This window comes from Myxine glutinosa, chromosome 2, assembly GCF_964187855.1.
Source record: "Myxine glutinosa chromosome 2, kmMyxGlut1.1, whole genome shotgun sequence".
Classification (NCBI taxonomy): domain Eukaryota; kingdom Metazoa; phylum Chordata; class Myxini; order Myxiniformes; family Myxinidae; genus Myxine; species Myxine glutinosa.
This window is the reverse complement of record NC_136262.1, coordinates 57,598,838-57,616,199: the sequence shown is the minus strand read 5'-3', so window position 1 is coordinate 57,616,199 and position 17,362 is coordinate 57,598,838. Positions and strand designations below refer to the sequence as shown.

At 46.0% G+C, this 17,362-nt stretch overlaps 1 protein-coding gene across 1 annotated transcript in view; it reads right to left on the bottom strand.

Moving 5' to 3' along the window:
• Positions 1-17,362, bottom strand: part of LOC137421772 (solute carrier organic anion transporter family member 5A1) — a 49,499-nt gene that overhangs the window by 24,290 nt on the left and 7,847 nt on the right. Inside the window, 2 exon segments of the mRNA XM_068108159.2 lie at positions 418-638; positions 860-992. Of these exon segments, the coding sequence (XP_067964260.2) occupies positions 418-638; positions 860-992 (354 nt within the window).

Genomic DNA, 17,362 nt, shown 5'->3' with positions numbered 1-17,362 from the left:
GAGGTATGCGCTCTACCGAGTGCAGTTCTAGTTATTTTGTATCACTGTGTAAGGACGACTACCTTTTGGCTCATATAGTACATTTCCTGTTCTACGAGTATAGCCGTTGCGTCAGCATGTGAGGTTGTATGTGACAAGCTGCCCATCGGGCCATCGTACACATACACAAAACAGTAGTCTTTCAAGGACCTATGAACCAGGACCAAAGTTCAACGTTGATGGTCGAATCATCAACAAGGTCCATTAATTAATCAATCAATCGACTCAACAGAACGTTCATCGAGGCGCGCTAACTGCTGTGGGAAGCAAGGAAAAGCGGACATCATTTCAGGGACTAACCCTTTTGTAGGAGCCTAACTGTTTTGTCTGGAGTGCCAATGTCTAATGGTCGAGTACTTTAGAAGAGAAAAAAATCACCTCGAATCTCTTTCCCAAAGTGGAGAGATTTGGGGAGGGAAAAGGCTTCCTCATTCAATTCCTGCACATTTCTACACGTCATGTCACTAAATTCTTGTTTCTCATCCCCATCTGTCGCTTTGGGCTGGTGTGCAGCACTAGGCCCGAGGCTTCGTGGGAAGGTGAAGATTGGCAGAGAGAAAATAAGGATGGCCACTGCGCACAGCAAAAACCCGCTCCACCTGGTGTTGCGAGAGAGGGTAAAAAAAAAAAATTAAAAATTAAAAAATCCCTGGAAAGACTGAAAAAAACATGTTTTATATCCATGATTCGTCATTTTTATAAACATTAACTTCAGCATTGACACAGACCAATGTTCAAAGGCCATATTTTTTTTTTTTGTAGCATGATCTTCAGCTTACAAAGGTGGAACCAATCAAAGTAAAGGATCATAAAGATTTACCAGTTGCCGACGAACCCTGGATCCAGCTGTGTCAGTGTTCCTTCCTCATTTGGGTGCACATAGCAACTGACAAACCAGCTGCCCATCAAGTACCCAACTGCTGGACCAAGAGCACCCATTACATAGAGTATAGCTGGAACAGAAAAAAGATGATGGCGGATGAAAACAAAAGTTGGACAAATTAATGATGCTACTTTTTTTTTTGTAAACGTTATGCCACTGCAGAATTAAGAGTTGTGCAAAATCAACTTAATCCAAAATACGCAATTGTACCAATGACAAAAAGACAGAAGCGAAAAGACTTGTGCTGTAATCAGAATAAATGTTATTGCACAGCAGATTCATTTTAAAAGATCATGGAAATGCAAACGGACAATCAAGAAGTTGTATCACTCAAGCTTTTGGGTCTCACCATCTGCCATGATCTTTCCGCGGAAAACCACATTTCCAATCTGGCCTCCAAAGCGAGTCGCCGACTGGGCATCCTTCGTCGTGCAAAGTCCTTCCTAGGCACACCTGAGCTCCTCACCACATACAAGGCTTTCATCCACAACTCAATGGAATACGGTTCCCCCCTCTGGGCCGGTGCTCCTGCCTCACACCTAGCTTGTCTTCACGCTGTTGAAACCAAAGCTTTCAGAATCATTGGAATCTCCTGCGATGAAGCTAACTCCGAGGGCCTTTCACTCACTCACCGCAGGCAGGTTGGTGGTCTTTCTGGCTTCTACCGACTCCTCTCCGGCCTTGCACCCCCAGCTCTATCTGGGCTCTGTCCCCCAAATATTCCTACAGGTCGCACAAGATCTGCCAGTAACCCTCTTCTGGTGAAACTGTCAAAATCAAGACTCTCTGCTCACCTTCACTCCTTCATTCCTCTTTATTCCCGCCTCTGGAACAAACTCCCTCACTATCTTTAGTCCCACTCCTCCCTTCAGGTCTTTAAAACAGCTGTTCACCACCATCTCTTATCTTCCCCCAACCAAAACCTTGATCTCTTCTACCCCTGTTAATTCACCCAAGAGCCACTTTTGTTTTTTGAAATCCCGACTTCTTTCTTTCCTGGAAGTTCTAGCAGTGTTCATGTGTTTTATACCTCTCCCACCCCCTCCCCCACCCTCCCATGCCTCCTCTCCCTCCCACGGATCTTCCGTTGTCCCTGTTCTCTGCTGTTGTACTTGTGTGCTCCCCTCTCTCTCCCCATCTCGTCTCCTGCTCCCTTTATTGTATGTTCTTTGTGTCCGTTTGTCCTTTTTTGTGATTGATAGCTCTTACACGAGCCTCAATCTTATATACAAAAAACAAACAAACAAAAAAAACACAGATCTCAAATGTTGTCTATGTCTCCCCGCCCCCCCCCCCCCCGCCACCCCCTCCTTCCCCACACTGACTAGCTAGAATGGAATGGCATGAGGTAGGGGGCACACCTCCACCAAGTAGAACAGTATGCTTTGGAGTTTTATGTTTTTGATGCATCTGGACCTGAATCAATATCTAATCGACTTGTTCTTGTTACCTACCCAACTCATCCACCAAATTCCATCAGAATCCGTCCACAACTTTGAGATATCATGCCATATTTAGTTTTTGGCTCGATCTCACAATGGTGAAGAGTCACTTAAAACTGGAGCGGCACTCTTCGACGGCACGACGTAGAACGATATGCCTCCTCCCACATAATTACATCATTATACATAATTTTACCAAGTTTGATTTAAATCCCTTTATCTGTTCTCAAGTATCACGTTTTTACCTGACATGACCTCTGACCCTTGATACAGAAATCGAATCTGTTCATCTTTGCATCATAATATATACTTATACCAAGTTTGACTCAGATCCCTTCAGCTCTTCTTAAGTTATCATGGCAACGAAAACCGATCACAGATGGATGGATAACGAGAAAATTGATGCCTTCGGCAGAGAAATTGTGGGATCCAAATCTTCACCAAAATCCAATGATTTGGTCCTCCTCACACCCAACCTGTCCACCAAATTCCATCTGAATCCATCTATAACTTTGAGATATTCTGCTCACACACAAACAGGTGTGAAAACATTACCTCCATCCTCCTTTGATGGTGGATGTAAAAGGAAAAGAAAATGCCATCCAATCCTGGGCAAATATAATTGGATTAAAAACTACCAACTATACTGTGGCTACACCGGCTAATGCACCGGCTCCGGCAGAGAGCATGTCATTCTTCACAAGAAACGTGAAGACGCTCGGCATTTCGATGGATTCATTCGTTTCTCTGTCTGCAATCGCACATTGAAAGGTCCCATGATACCATGCTGGGATTGACACCAAATCTGGTATGGATGTGACTGACACTTATAATGGAATAAAACAGCCTTTTATTGTGCTAAACAAGGTTTCCCGATCTGCAGTGCCCAGACAGAATATAACGAACATCCCGGATTTGGAACAAACTTTTTAACCAATCTGTGAAAAGAACACAATCAACTGCACTCCATATATTAGTATCTGGTAGCAACAGGGCCAGATTAAGGAATATTGAGCCCTGGGCACTGCGTCTCAGAAGGCCTCATTTGAGTTGAAATTTGTTTTTTTTCCAAATTATAGTCAATTTTATTAAAATCACATTCATGCAAACCTGGTGTTGGCTTAAGATCCTCGGGCCTTGAGGTCAAGTCCCTGTTGTCCCATTGAATCAACACCAAGCAGGTCGACTCGGCCTGCCATCCTTCCGAGGTCGGCAAAATGAGCACCCGCTAGCTGGTAAGTGGGCATTGCATCAGCAGCATGGCCATGCCCCCGGTAAATGATGCAGCCAAACAGCCACAGGCTGCATGCAAATAAATAAATAACATTCATGTGATACTCAGTTAAAAATTGCATTTCTGAGATATCATGACAGCAAACTGGTAAACCGCATCGTCATGTCAATCATGTGCGTCAGATCGCTGCCAATAGACATGAGGCGAGGCAATTCAAGTTGTCTTGGTCCATGGTCGAACGCAGCACGTTTCTCAAGAGCTTCATTTAAAAAAAATCTGCGCTCAGCTTCACATACTGTCACATGCAGCGACAGGAATATTCTCAGCATGATGGTGACGCTAGGAAAACTTGCATCCAAACTTTGACTTTGATGAACTTTAGCATTGAATCCATTATATTTCAGCCAGACGACGAAATGATAGAAATGTTCAAATTAATCAACATCATCCGAATCAAGATCCTTGCATCTCAAGATGATTCTCAGCCGCAAATTCAATTTTGGCAGAAAAAGACTTGAGAAATGAAAAGTGTTCTGGTAGCTCCAGATAAGCTTCTTAACATTCAGCAAATGATGCTTGCAGACATCGAACCCTGCCAGGCAGAACTGTCGATAACGACTGAAGGTTTGCACTCGGAAAAGTTCACTTGGAGGGTCACTAAAGGTTTCATCAGGTGTATGAGCACACCCATTCGGGAGACCTGGTTTAAACACGTTAATTAAACACAACTATACCGTACAGTCTATGTTTTTTTTTTGTTATTCTTTGTTCCAAGTAAATAGAGTTTTACCTATCCAAAAGTACCATAATTATTATTGTAGGAGAGCAGGAAGCAGGACATTCAAGGTCTAAGTCCTGCTGCTGTTTCTTCTGCCATGGTAAGATGGGATTTTTAAAATGAGGGCATCAAATCCATGATATTCTCTGCAATACAGATTTTGCCAAATGTGGAGGAGATTTTGTTGCAGCTCTTGCCTATCACTTGGTAGACGTCGGCTCTTCCATAGGCCCCGATCCATATGTTCACATGTGTCAGATGACTACCTAATCTAGACAGAGGCTATTCTTGACATATGGCATGTGCTTTTTCTTCCTGCAGTATATGTCTTCCATAGGCTACTGCAAAATGCTTTGCTGGGAGAGTGGGAGAAGGGTTTCTTGTGCACCAGAAAGGCATTTTGCAGTATGGAATATTTTCCGCAGGTAGATGGTACCACATGCTGTATGTCCATATACACCAATCGGCAGAGACAGAATGGGATGTCAACTTTTTCCCTGGTATCACAGGTTGTGCCATGGATTGTTTTTGCTTCTCCTTGCATACGGTTTGCCATCCATTGCGACATGTTTTCCAGATTAGTATTTGCACTTTATATATTCCAATTGAGGATGAACCTTGGCTCCGATAGTTATAAAAATGACTCTTAAGTGCACCATAAAATGTTGCAAAAAGCCTCCAATCTGAGGTCATAGCTATTACTTCTTCATCAGTCCTTAATATTTCCACCTTGTTGTGGGATTGGCCAGGAAACCTTTGGCCCAAGTCATTGGCAGGAAAGGGTGCATCGGCGAGGGATAGAAACCATGGTGGATGCAAGATGTAGTGAAGGCAGTTGGTGAAAAGAAGGAGGTGTGGAAGAGGATAGACAAGACCAAGGAAAGGGAGAGGCAGCCACATGCACGGTTACTGCACCTGTATGGGCAAAATAAGGCAGCAAGGAGAGCTGTGGACAAGCTGAGGAATGATATGGAAGAGGAGGTGTACAACAAGTTGGAAGAGGATGGTGGGAGGAAGATGATCTATAAATTGGCTGATGACAAGGCTGACGATAGCAAGGACATGAAAGAGGGTGCGGTGATTAAGGATGGTTGCAGGAGGATAGTGACAGAGAGGGGCGCAGTATTGAAGGTGTGGGAAGGATATTTCAAAAAGCTGTTGAACCGAGAAGGAAGCAACAGCGAGCTGGAGCTACCAAGTTATGTGGAGGAGAAAATGGAGTTGGTCAAGATCACGGAGGAGGAAGTGCAGATGGCATTGAAGAGGATGAAAAAGGGAAGAGTGCCAGGCATTGATGTTATTTTGTGAGGCTCTATATATGCCACACAGCCAGACATAACAGCGGTGAACGAAGGAGCCTTTATGTTAAGTAATCCATAATAATGTTGCGGGTTCGGGGGTCGGCGCTCCCCTTATCAAGGGGGGGGGGGGGGTTAATCCCGTTGTCTTTTAAGCTGGCCATCCCCCAATCCTGGAAGCTATGACGCTCCTTCAGGTCAGAATTAGCTCGGGTGATTGGTCAATGAAGTCCCAAATACCTACTTACTAACCCGACCGTAAAGCAGGGAAATAACTCCCGCTCGAACCACGGATAAGATGGAATATTGCCGAGCGGTTAGCAATCCGCAATCCGAGCCGTTAACAAATGACTAAACCCGATCCTGAGTGGTTTCCAAATCGTGCCACAGGTACTCAATTTAAAGAAAGGATGGCGGCGATCAGATAAGAGGAAACCAGAGTGCAAGAAGAACAAATAAGGGTTTATTTATTATGTAGAAAAACCCAAAGAGGAAACGAAAGGAATATACAGGAGGAAGAAGAAACAAAAGGACACAGGGCAATCTTATCTATACAGTCTTAACTTTTTACGACCCCAGGACAAACAGACACTCACACGGAATTGTAGTGGTAGGGGAGGAAGGTCCAGGCAGATGGTCAGGCGATGGGATCCGGCTCCGGTCCACTCCAGTCCAGGCTCCGGTTCCGGTTCCGCGGGCGAAACCCGGCAGGCAGCTTTGCGCGTATCGTCGGACGCGAACGGACCTTACGTATCTTGGGGTTACATATATCGGGGGGACTGGGACGCGGCGTACGTAATACGTAGCTCGTGCCAGCTCTCTCTCTCCCGATCAATGGCTTGTATCACAGGCAGTCAGTGCAATCAGCGTCTCCGCGCAGTCCTTTGAAACAAGTGCGCCTCCCGATCAATAAGTTCATAAAGCGCCTTTCCCAACGAGTCCATTACAATCGATCGTCCCCTGCACATTCCGTAAAAAGGCTTCGCACTTGCGCTTATATGTCGCACTTTGAGATCAATGCGCGCACTTCGAAACCACGCCCGCCAGCGAGCTCACCTCAGCCCTGGTTGGTTGGCAAGGGCTCACCGGCTCCGCCCTTGATGGCAAGTTGACAGGGCCACGCCTCGTTCCGGGCGCTCCGCCCCCTTCTTCCTCGAGCTTGCCCGCGTGGTTAATGGCGTTTGTTTGAGCAAACTTCAGCTCAACGCAGCGAACGCTGCTGGCAAGCGAAGGTGCGTTATAGAATTGGGAGAGAGAGATTGGAAAGGAAGCAAATGGAGCCTATCTTATTTAAGTGATGCAATGCAGATTCAACTATTGGGAACACGGCCTTATCTGACACATAATAAGGAAATAACTGAAGTTCCTATGGTGGCCAACGTGCTGCATATGGACTAACTATGGGTGCGACCTTTAACCTTTAAATGATGGAATATTATTTACAAGTATTTACAAAGTGAGGGTTCTAAAAACCGCAACACTGCACCCTCCTTTCCTCCAGGCCCATCCCGGTTCCGAAACAACTTTAACTTAGTGTGACACTTTGGTGTGGTTACCCTCTACTTTTAACCTCACCCTGAGTGCGACAGTTTTAACACTAAATATGTCCCGCCTGCTGCGTTGCATCCTATCTAACAGACTCATGCCCACAGACTAACCGAATTGCAGAATTATTTTGAAACTACACATTTAAGCTGGTGGGGAGCATTATTTACAAAAAACACTAATTATTTACAAATTGTCACCCAGGACCTGTCTTTTGTGGGAAAAGCAGAACTTTTTGAAAAGAGGAAAAATACCACACTGATACACCATATCATATGCACCAACAATAAAAATGCACCAAAAGCACCAAAAAGCACCATCATCAAAATGCACACAAAAAAACATTTTAAAATATAATCAATGATGTCTGATGTCTTCTTGCTTGTCTGCTGGGCCAATGCTTCCGTTTGTCTTGATCTTCATCTTGCTGTCTATTTAATAATAAGAAAGGGCACAACCCACGTCCGCTTTTTGTTATTTATGGCCAGCAGGGCCAACGTAGGTGGTCCACCTGCATGGCATGGTGGCTACTCTGAGAACACAGTGGTCCGCAACCAGACACCGCTGGCAACAGTGGCCAGCAGACGTGCCAGGCCACAGTACATGTGGTCCATAAGGTGGTGCTATGCCACAGAACGTGTGGTCCATATGGTGCATCAGTGCAGGCCGGAGGCAGCAAGGGTGCGGGCGCACAACTGTGGTCACCTGCACACTCCCCCCCCCCCCCCCCCCCACGGGCACAAAAGAACAATGGTCCGTGAGTGGGGAAGGAAGGACAAGCAGATCAGCGGGTAGGGGCGCAAGGGTACACATCAATACGAAGCAATGCAGACATGAAGGGCGCGGGAGAGCGAGCTGAGAAAGCTCGTCCCTAGCGTTCATCACCCCCCATGTCACATACCCTACCCTTGCCCCTACCCCGTATTTACACAATCTACACCTTTACAAATTCCGTCTCTACCCGTCTTGTCCCCCCCCCCATATCGCCCCTAAAGCCAAATTCATCATCAATCCCTCCTAAGGAGGAAGAGATGGAATAACCACAATGTCACACTCTGTCATGATGCGTCTTTCATTTCCAAACATTTGCACAAATATGGTGTGGAGTTTATCACCTTGGTGAGTGGATGCGGATGGTGCGAAGAGACTTTCATCCTAGCTGTACTTCTAAATGACATTAACACTCTTTACTCTACCCGGGGTCTTGCCCTGCCAATCCATTGGCCATCATTACACTATGTGGTTCTAAAAACCAATTCCCATTGACCATCCATGTGGTGCCCTACCAATTTGGGGTCTCACTCCCCCGATTCTTCAACCTGTGCCCTCGCACAATTTCAGGGCTGGGTCGTGTGGCTCACCAGCAGGTCCGCTCACCTGCACACCTCCGCCACTGAACGTCGCCACCCGAGCTTACCTGCTCCTCACTAACCTAACTGGGGAAGGCCCTCTGGCTCCCTTACCCCGCTACCGCCCTCTCTGGCGTCGGGCTACCCGGGTCCTCTCCATAGGATCCTCGGGCCCCATTGAACTCTAACTGGCTCCCAGAGCCTGCCTGCGGCCTCACCTGGCCGACAGACTACCAGTGGCGGAGTGCCCATTCAACCATTCTCACTAACAGGCCACACGCCCAGCCATTCCACTTCACTCATGCACCAAACCAAGCAGTACTCTGCTACTTTCGCACCACAGATGTCAATATCCTACCACAATTTACCTACTCCCTCTACCTACTTTTAAACTACCCTCCCCGGGTACTCGTGAAGGGGTCCATCCTTCCCCCATTCACACCTTCGCACCATACACTCCATTCCACGTATTCCACAATACTCACTCCACACCATTCATTCCAGACCATTTACTCCAGACCATCTATTCCATCCAACCATTCTCCCTTGCCACCATGCAAGCCAATCACTCAATGCCCAATCACACACATCCTCGATACTCTGCTCAATACACTTTCTACACACACACACACAGCATTCACGAGCATTGCCTCTCAATTCCTCATTTCATCCAAAACTTAAAGCTCATACACACAGCATCATTAACTATCTATTGCCCTTCTAAGATTCGTGCTTCCCAGTCATCATATTAAACTATGCACATCCCACGTCATTATCAACCACCGACTCTACTCTACGTCCCCACGACAGGTACAAAAGTCACTACTTAACTCGCAAGTCACCTATGGTCATCTTTCTAGATTCCTATCCATTATCCTAACAATCCCGGGCTAGTTTGCACTGCCACCCCATAAAATTATAGCTCATGTGCCCAAATAGGTGAGGTGAATGGTAAAACTACCATTCGCCATCACTACTGCTACCATCAAATGTCCACTATACTTGAGCCTCTCGGGGAAAATGCATTTCCATAGCTCGACTTTGAAAAGCCGGCTATCTGTGCGGATGGTTGGTCTACTGTTGGTTGGGTCCGTCCGGCATTTACGATTCTGGGGAGGAGGTTTTGTCGGGCCAAGACTCCAGGCACCATCCCTACGCTGGGCCTTTCACTCCCATGCGCGATGGCCCAGCCTTGCCCAGCCGGAGCGCCGCCACCGCAAGGGGGCGCCACTCCGACCCCTTCTTCCCCTCGAACCGGGCCGATTGCTATGCCTGGCAAAGCGCGGTACCAACCGTACAGGGCGGAGCCCGGCCCGAATCGTGCACGGCGCTCCGTGTAGGAGCGACGCAGCACAGATTCCGGCGGGCCCCCGCAGCACACAAAGAGCTCGCGTCGGCTATCCGTCAGCCTAACCGCTGCCCCGGTCAACGTCGATGCTCCGCTAGCATGCTCACATCCATACGCTACCCGTTCTATACTCACACATCCAGGTGTCTCCATACACTCCATGCATTCCATGCATTCCTCTCGCGCACATTCTTGCGCATTCATTCCCCTCGCACACTCTGTTATCACACACTTCGTAACACACCTCTCTCACGCACCGTCTTGCGCACACTCTCCCGGTACGTACTCCATACCACTCACGGGTGTGCACTCTGTTGCACACCCATTCAGCCCACGGGTGTGCTATCCCTTGTCGCACACCCAATCACGTGCTCCGGTGTGCTCTCCCGCACACTCGCCACAACCAACTCACTCTCTGTATCACATTCATCACACATACACTCTGATGTGCATTCATCCTCACTTTCACACTCTCGCTCCAGTGCACACTTTTCTCTCACACGTGCGCCATTCACTTTCACGCAGCGCACAAAGGACCTTCCACGAACGCCCGGGTGCCGTCTGGATCCCAAGCGCGCGAAAAACCCTCTCGCGCCAAATACCTTCCCACAAAATCTTTTAGCACCATATACTAACCTACTCACCTTGGCGCTTCTTCTTCTTCGCTCCTCCACCACCTGCAAACTTCCATTTTGGTGATTAAGCACAGCATCACGATGCGAATTCAGACTTCGAGTACATTCCATCTTTTCCTCTCGCGAGTGCAGTGCTTTTCTACATTCGCTGTCTCTCCAATTTCCACGATTGCTTCGGTTATTTCTTTTTCTTTAATTTCAATGTCTTTTCCCTCGACAACCGCTGGCGCTAATAAAATCAAATTCTCTACTTAAGCGGTCGCCGGCTTCCCCATACCCCGGGTCGCGATTTCTATACCCGTCCACGTGACTTCGCTTTTCTCTAACTCGCTTTCCACACGCTCCTCGAGTCACACTCCCTCGTCGCGTACCGATGTGCCCCTCCCGCTCGACCGGCGGTCTATGTCTCTCCCCATCTGCTCTATCTGGCCGCCCACTCTGGTTCCAAACCCCGTTAACTCATCCTTCATTCCTTCCATTTGATTTTCCCGGGTGGCCATTCTATTTTCCAACCCTGTTATCCCTTTGTTCATGTGGCTACTCACGTCCTTCAACTTGCCCCCTAATTTACTTTCTAACTCCCCTATTTGGTCTCCCATATCATTTCTCAACCCCCCAATTTGGTTCTCTAATCCCCCAAATTTGCTGTCTAATCCCTCAAATTTGCTGTCTAATCCCCCAAATTTGCTGTCTAATCCCCCCAATTTGTTGTCCAATCCCTCAATTTGGTTTTCCAATCCCACAATTCCTTTCAGGCTATCCTCCGTTTTGACCATAAAGGCCATCATGTGGGTCACAAATAGGCCCCAGTCTACTGGTGCCGCAGGCTCGGCTGCCACGGCCATGTGTGAGGCGCCGCCATTTTGTGTGCCTGCAACCCCCACTACCGCACCTTCTTCATTTCCCTCCTCCATCTCTCCCAAATGTTCCCTGGGGTCCTGGGTTGCCTCTAACTCTTCCTCCGCCACCGGCATCCGATCGCCTTGATTATCCATGGCACGATTTAATTTGGTTTTTAATAAAAATTTTGACCGCTCGAAATTTTGACCAATTTTTTTCCAGAAGATAAAATTTGGTTCGGGCTTTAAATCCCACTCCCAGACACCAATTGTTGCGGATTCAGGGATTGGCGCTCCCATTATCAAGGGGGGGGGGGGGAGTTAATCCCCTTGTGTTTTAAGCTGGCCGTCCACCAATCCTGGAAGCTATGACGCTCCTTCCGGTCAGAATTAGCTCGGGTGATTGGTCAATTAAGTCCCAAATACCTACTTACTAACCCGACCGTAAAGCAGGGAAATAACTCCCGCTCGAACCACGGATAAGATGGAATATTGCCGAGCGGTTAGCAATCCGCGATCCGAGCCGTTAACAAATGACTAAACCCGATCCTGAGCAGTTTCCAAATCGTGCCACAGGTACTCAATTGAAAGAAAGGACGGAGGCGATTGGATAAGAGGAAACCAGAGTGTAGGAAGAACAAATAAGGGTTTATTTATTATGTACAAAAACCCAAAGAGGAAACGAAAGGAATATACAGGAGGAAGAAGAAACAAAAGGACACAGGGCAATCTTATCTATACAGTCTTAACTTATTACGACACCAGGACAAACAGACACTCACACGGAATTGTAGTGGTAGGGGAGGAAGGTCCAGGCAGATGGTCAGGCGAGGGATCTGGCTCCAGTCCACTCCAGTCCAGGCTCCGGTTCCGGTTCCGCGGGCGAAACCCGGCAGGCAGCTTCGCGCGTATCGTCGGACGCGAACGGACCTTACGTATCTCGGGGTTACATATATCGGGGGGACTGGGATGCGGCGTACGTAATAAGTAGCTCGTGCCAGCTCTGTCTCTCTCTCCCGATCAATGGCTCGTATCACAGGCAGTTCGTGCAATCAGCGTCTCCGCGCAGTCCTTTGAAACAAGCGCGCCTCCCGATCAATAAGTTCATAAAGCGCCTTTCCCAACGAGTCCGTTACAATCAATCGTCCCCTGCGCATTCCGTAAAAGGGCTTCGCGCTTGTGCTTATATATCGTGCTTTGAGATCATTGCGCGCACTTCGAAACCACGCCCGCCAACGAGCTCACCTTAGCCCTGGTTGGTTGGCGAGGGCTCACCGGCTCCGCCCTTGACGGCAAGTTGACAGGGCCACGCCTCGTTCCCGGCGCTCCGCCCCCTTCTTCCTCGAGCTTGACCGCGTGGTTAATGGCGTTTGTTTGAGCAAACTTCAGCTCAACGCAGCGAACGCTGCTGGCAAGTGAAGGCGCGTTATAGAATTTGTAGAGAGAGATTGGAAAGGAAGCGAATGGGGCCTATCTTATTTAATTGATGCAACGCAGATTCAACTATTGGGAACACGGCCTTATCTGACACATAAGGAAATAACTAAAGTTCCTATGGTGGCCTACGTGTTGCATATGGACCACCTATGGGTGTCACCTTTAACCTTTTAAATGATGGAATATTATTTACAAGTATTTATAAAGTGAGGGTTCTAAAAACCGCAACAATACTATATAGATTTCCCATTCTCTTTTTAAAATATCAGAACTTTGATTATATATGTTAATTTGTCCTGAGAGGGCATTGTGGAAAATATCATATAATGCATAAAATTGCTCAAAACTCCTAATTTGAAAACGATTGCACTTACACTAGCAATGTATACAGCAACTTGTGTGTATAAAGATCAGACATTCGATGATGTGAGTGAGGAAAGTGAAAACAAATTTTGAACGCTTAATTGTTGTGGCCGATTCCAAGAAAAGGCGTTTTTGAGCAGGCTGAAAAAGCACAAGATCCCCGTGAGGGATAGCGGACTGACGAAGGATAAAGCCTGTTTTATTTTACTTAAATAAGGTCGTTAATCAGCATACTAAAATACGCCATTTGTGTCTGTCTGTCTGTCTGATGAATGTTTGATGCCAATACATTCTGTCGTTACATATCCAATATCAACCAAACTTGACAGGATGACGAAGGGTTACACAATGAAGGTTGTAGTGCATTCATTTCCCCCCATCCCAAGGGGGGTTTTCTCCCCCCCCCCCGAGCGAGTTTGCCCGCCATTGCCGTCAATGGGGTTGCACGTTGAAAGTGTATATCAATGTTAAATTAGCTTTATCGTGGCGTATTTCCAAAGAAGATTTATCGTGGCGTTTTTACAAAGACTCTTTTCATAACAAAATTAATGATAATCGTATAATAAAGTTATTACAAAACAAATTGAAACTAATAATGTCCCACTTCCCCCAAGGCGTTTTTCCTGCAGTGATAACGTGTATAAATAGCTTATAGTTATAATGGTGTTTCCATGGGAGCAATGGCTTCCATAGGAAGCAAAAATATTATAAACCACAAACACATATGATTATCTTTGTAAACAGTCGCTAATGCTGTTTATCATACTAAAATACGCCATTTGTGTCTGTCTGTCTGATGAATTTTGATGCCAATACATTCTGACGTCACTCATCCAATCTCAACCAAACTTGACAGGATGACCAAGGGTTACATAATGAAGGTTGTAGCACATTCATTTGCCCCCCTCCCCAAGAGGGTTTTCTCCCCCGAGCAGCTTTCCCCCACCATTGCCGTCAATGGGTTGCGTGTTGAGGTGTATATCAATGTTAAATTAGCTTTATCGTGGCGTATTTCCAAGGCCGCTTCGAATAACAAAACCAACGATAATAACGTAATATTAATGTTATTACAAAACAATATTAATACCAATAATATCCCACCTCCCCAAGGAGTTTTCCGGCGAGTCAACGTATATAAATAGCCTATCATGGCATCGTGGGAGCAACGGCCTCTACCAGAAGTAATGAATATTATGAACCACAAACACATATGATTAGCTTTTTAAACAGTCGCTAATGCTGTTTATAACACTAAATGAAGAAATTTGGAGGAATCCTGACATGCGTGAGGTAAATTTTACTTACAAAACTGAGCGAAGATCTACTGTACTCTCGGTACCCCATAAATATTGGCGTAATAACACGACCCTTCCTGGCGCTAACATGGGGTTTTTCGTGGCGGCCTTTTGAAACTCGCTCCTGCTGTTTTATACAGAACTGAAGGAGGAAGCCCGGGTTGTGCTCATTTGCCAAGCTGCTGTCCAGCCGCTTGCCAAGCCAGCCGTTCCTTAACGGTTCTGAATGGAGAGGTTGCTTGAATGCTTAAACCACTTGGTGATCTCTCCACAATAAACTTGGTAAATGAACACACACCCAATGTTCTTGAGACCCAACCATAGATCGACTGTAATCTATATATCCCAAAGAGGAATGACCCTTCCTGCCACTCCCGTAGTGTGCAGGTGTACTAGTCTTTAAAAAAGGGTGTTTTAACACACACATACACCCAGTTTTCATTCATGCACTCCCTTGGAGTTTGAGAAGTATGCAAGCAAAGTTTGGGGCTGATCGGTTTCATGGTTTTGGAGTTATGGAGGATGCTGACTGATGGACACACACTTATTGTTATAGATAGATATAATACTCGTACAAAGCCCATCAAAAATGACGGGTTGGTACAGTTTATTTGACAGTGCAGCCACATGAGCATGCCAAAGTCTGAAGTCTGGGCGTGTTTATATCTTCTTTATTTATTTATGTCAGGTGTGCTTATATCTTCTTTATTTATTTGACATCTTCCAGACGTAAATAAACACTCGTTTTACTCTGCACGCGTTTGCACATCACGTGCAACGAATTTCACCTTCCTGTGCCTTGTATTTATTGTTATTTAAAAAACTGCTTCTGCCCACTGACCTTGAGGCTTGCTTTGCAAGCCACCGTCTACAATTCCAATGTAAGAGACATAATTACTCTTCTTTTGGGTCTGCGGAGTCCTCGGGGTCTTTTGTGTCTTTTGGATCCTCTGGACCCTTGGGGTATTTGAGGGTCTTTGGGGTATTTTGGGGTCCACTGGGTCCTCAGGGTCTTTAAATGTCTTTTTTGGGAAATTTTGGGTCTTCAGGGTCTTTTGGATTTTTCTGTTCTTTTGGGTTTTTCTGTTCTTTTGGGTCTTTAATGGTCTTCAGGGTCTTCAAGGTCTTCAAGGTCTTCAGGATATTTTGGCTCTTCGTGGGTTTATGGGTCTTTGTGGTATTTAAGGGTCCTTGGGGTCTTTGGGGTATTTTGGGTCTGCGGAGTCCTTTGGATCCTCGGGGTATTTTGGGTCTTCGGTGTCTTTTGGGTCTCGAGTCCTTGGGGGTCTTCAGGGTCTTCATGGTGTTTGAGGTCTTTAAGGGTCTTTTGGGTGTTCAGGGTATTTTGGGTGTTCAGGGTCATTGGGGTCTTTTGGATCCTTGGGGTATTTTGGGTCATCAGGGTCTTTTGGGTCCTCTGAGTCTTTTAACCGGTGGACACATAGTCATGTTCAATGATTGCTCATTAAAACCCCACTCAAATCCCTCCGAAAGCGTTACTCAAAGCCTTTAAAACTTACCCTTACGAAGGCGGGCAGACATCACACAAACAAATACACAAACACACATTGCGTTTTATATGGTAGATGACTAATGGTGTCTGTCTCTCACCTTGAAACACAGAGAGGCTCCACGGAGAGAAAAAAAGTTGTCAAAGTTACTTCAAATTAAACTAAAGCCACAGGAAAATTACCTATTTTTTCAATCAAGTAAAAACCAGAGCAATGCGACTGCGTCACCAATATGCCCCCGCGTAGTCCCTGCCATGACAATGGGTAGATGCCCTCGTTGACTGTCCTAAAATTGAACAAGTTTGATTTAAATCCCTTCAGCTGTTCTTAAGTATCACATTTATCAGACATGACAGGTTTCACATCGATTGGTGAAGCGGTTTCGAAGGAGGAGGTAAAAAAAAAAAAATTGGCTTTCAAGCTAATATGGCAGCCAACCAATGTGACATGGCAAAAAATGTACACTCTGCATATGTATGCGTAGGGGATCACGTTTGTGAAGTTTCGTGTTGATCAGATAAGGTTCGTTTTTCTATCCAAGATGGCTGACAAACCACATGTCCTACGACGTCATCATTTTCAAACTATATGCAACAGTGCCGTTAGATGATATTTGTAAAATGTCACATTGATAGGGTAAGCGGTTTCAGATATATAATTACCTACGCCACCAAAGGTGGATGGAGGTTATGTTTTACCCCTGTCTGTTTGTCTGTCCATTTGTCTGTCAACAAAATATCTCAAAAAGTTGTGGATGGATTCGGACGAAATTTGGCAGAGTATGTGACAAGGACAAAACCATTAGATTTTGGTAAAGATCCGGTTTCGGATCCGGCTACTATAATTTTTTTAAGTGATTCTTCACCATTGGGAGATAGGGCCAAAAACGATACATAGCAGGATATCTCAAAAAGTTATGGATGGATTTGGACGAAACGTGTTGGACCGGTTGTGTGTGTGACAAGGAAGAATGGATTCAATTTTGGTGAAAGGATCCGGATCCGGCTAGTAGAATTTTTAAAAGTGATTCTTCACCATTGAGTGATATGGCCAACCAGGCGGAGGTTTGCTCTCCACTGAGTGCCGTTCTAGTTATTTTATATTTTCCTTCAATCCAATATGGCTGCCAAACCATGTGACCTATGAGGTCATAGATCATGTGCATGAAATTTCAGATTTTAAGGATAAGGCATTGGATTAAAAATTTATGGCTGGTATACCACTTCACCAATGATGTCATCATCATGCTTTTGTTCCCCATTGGGAGTACTTGACAATGTGCCAAGTTTCAAATTTTTCCATTCAGCGGTTTCCGAGAAATATATACATTTTTTATTTGTGTTTAATCCAAGATGGCTGCCATACC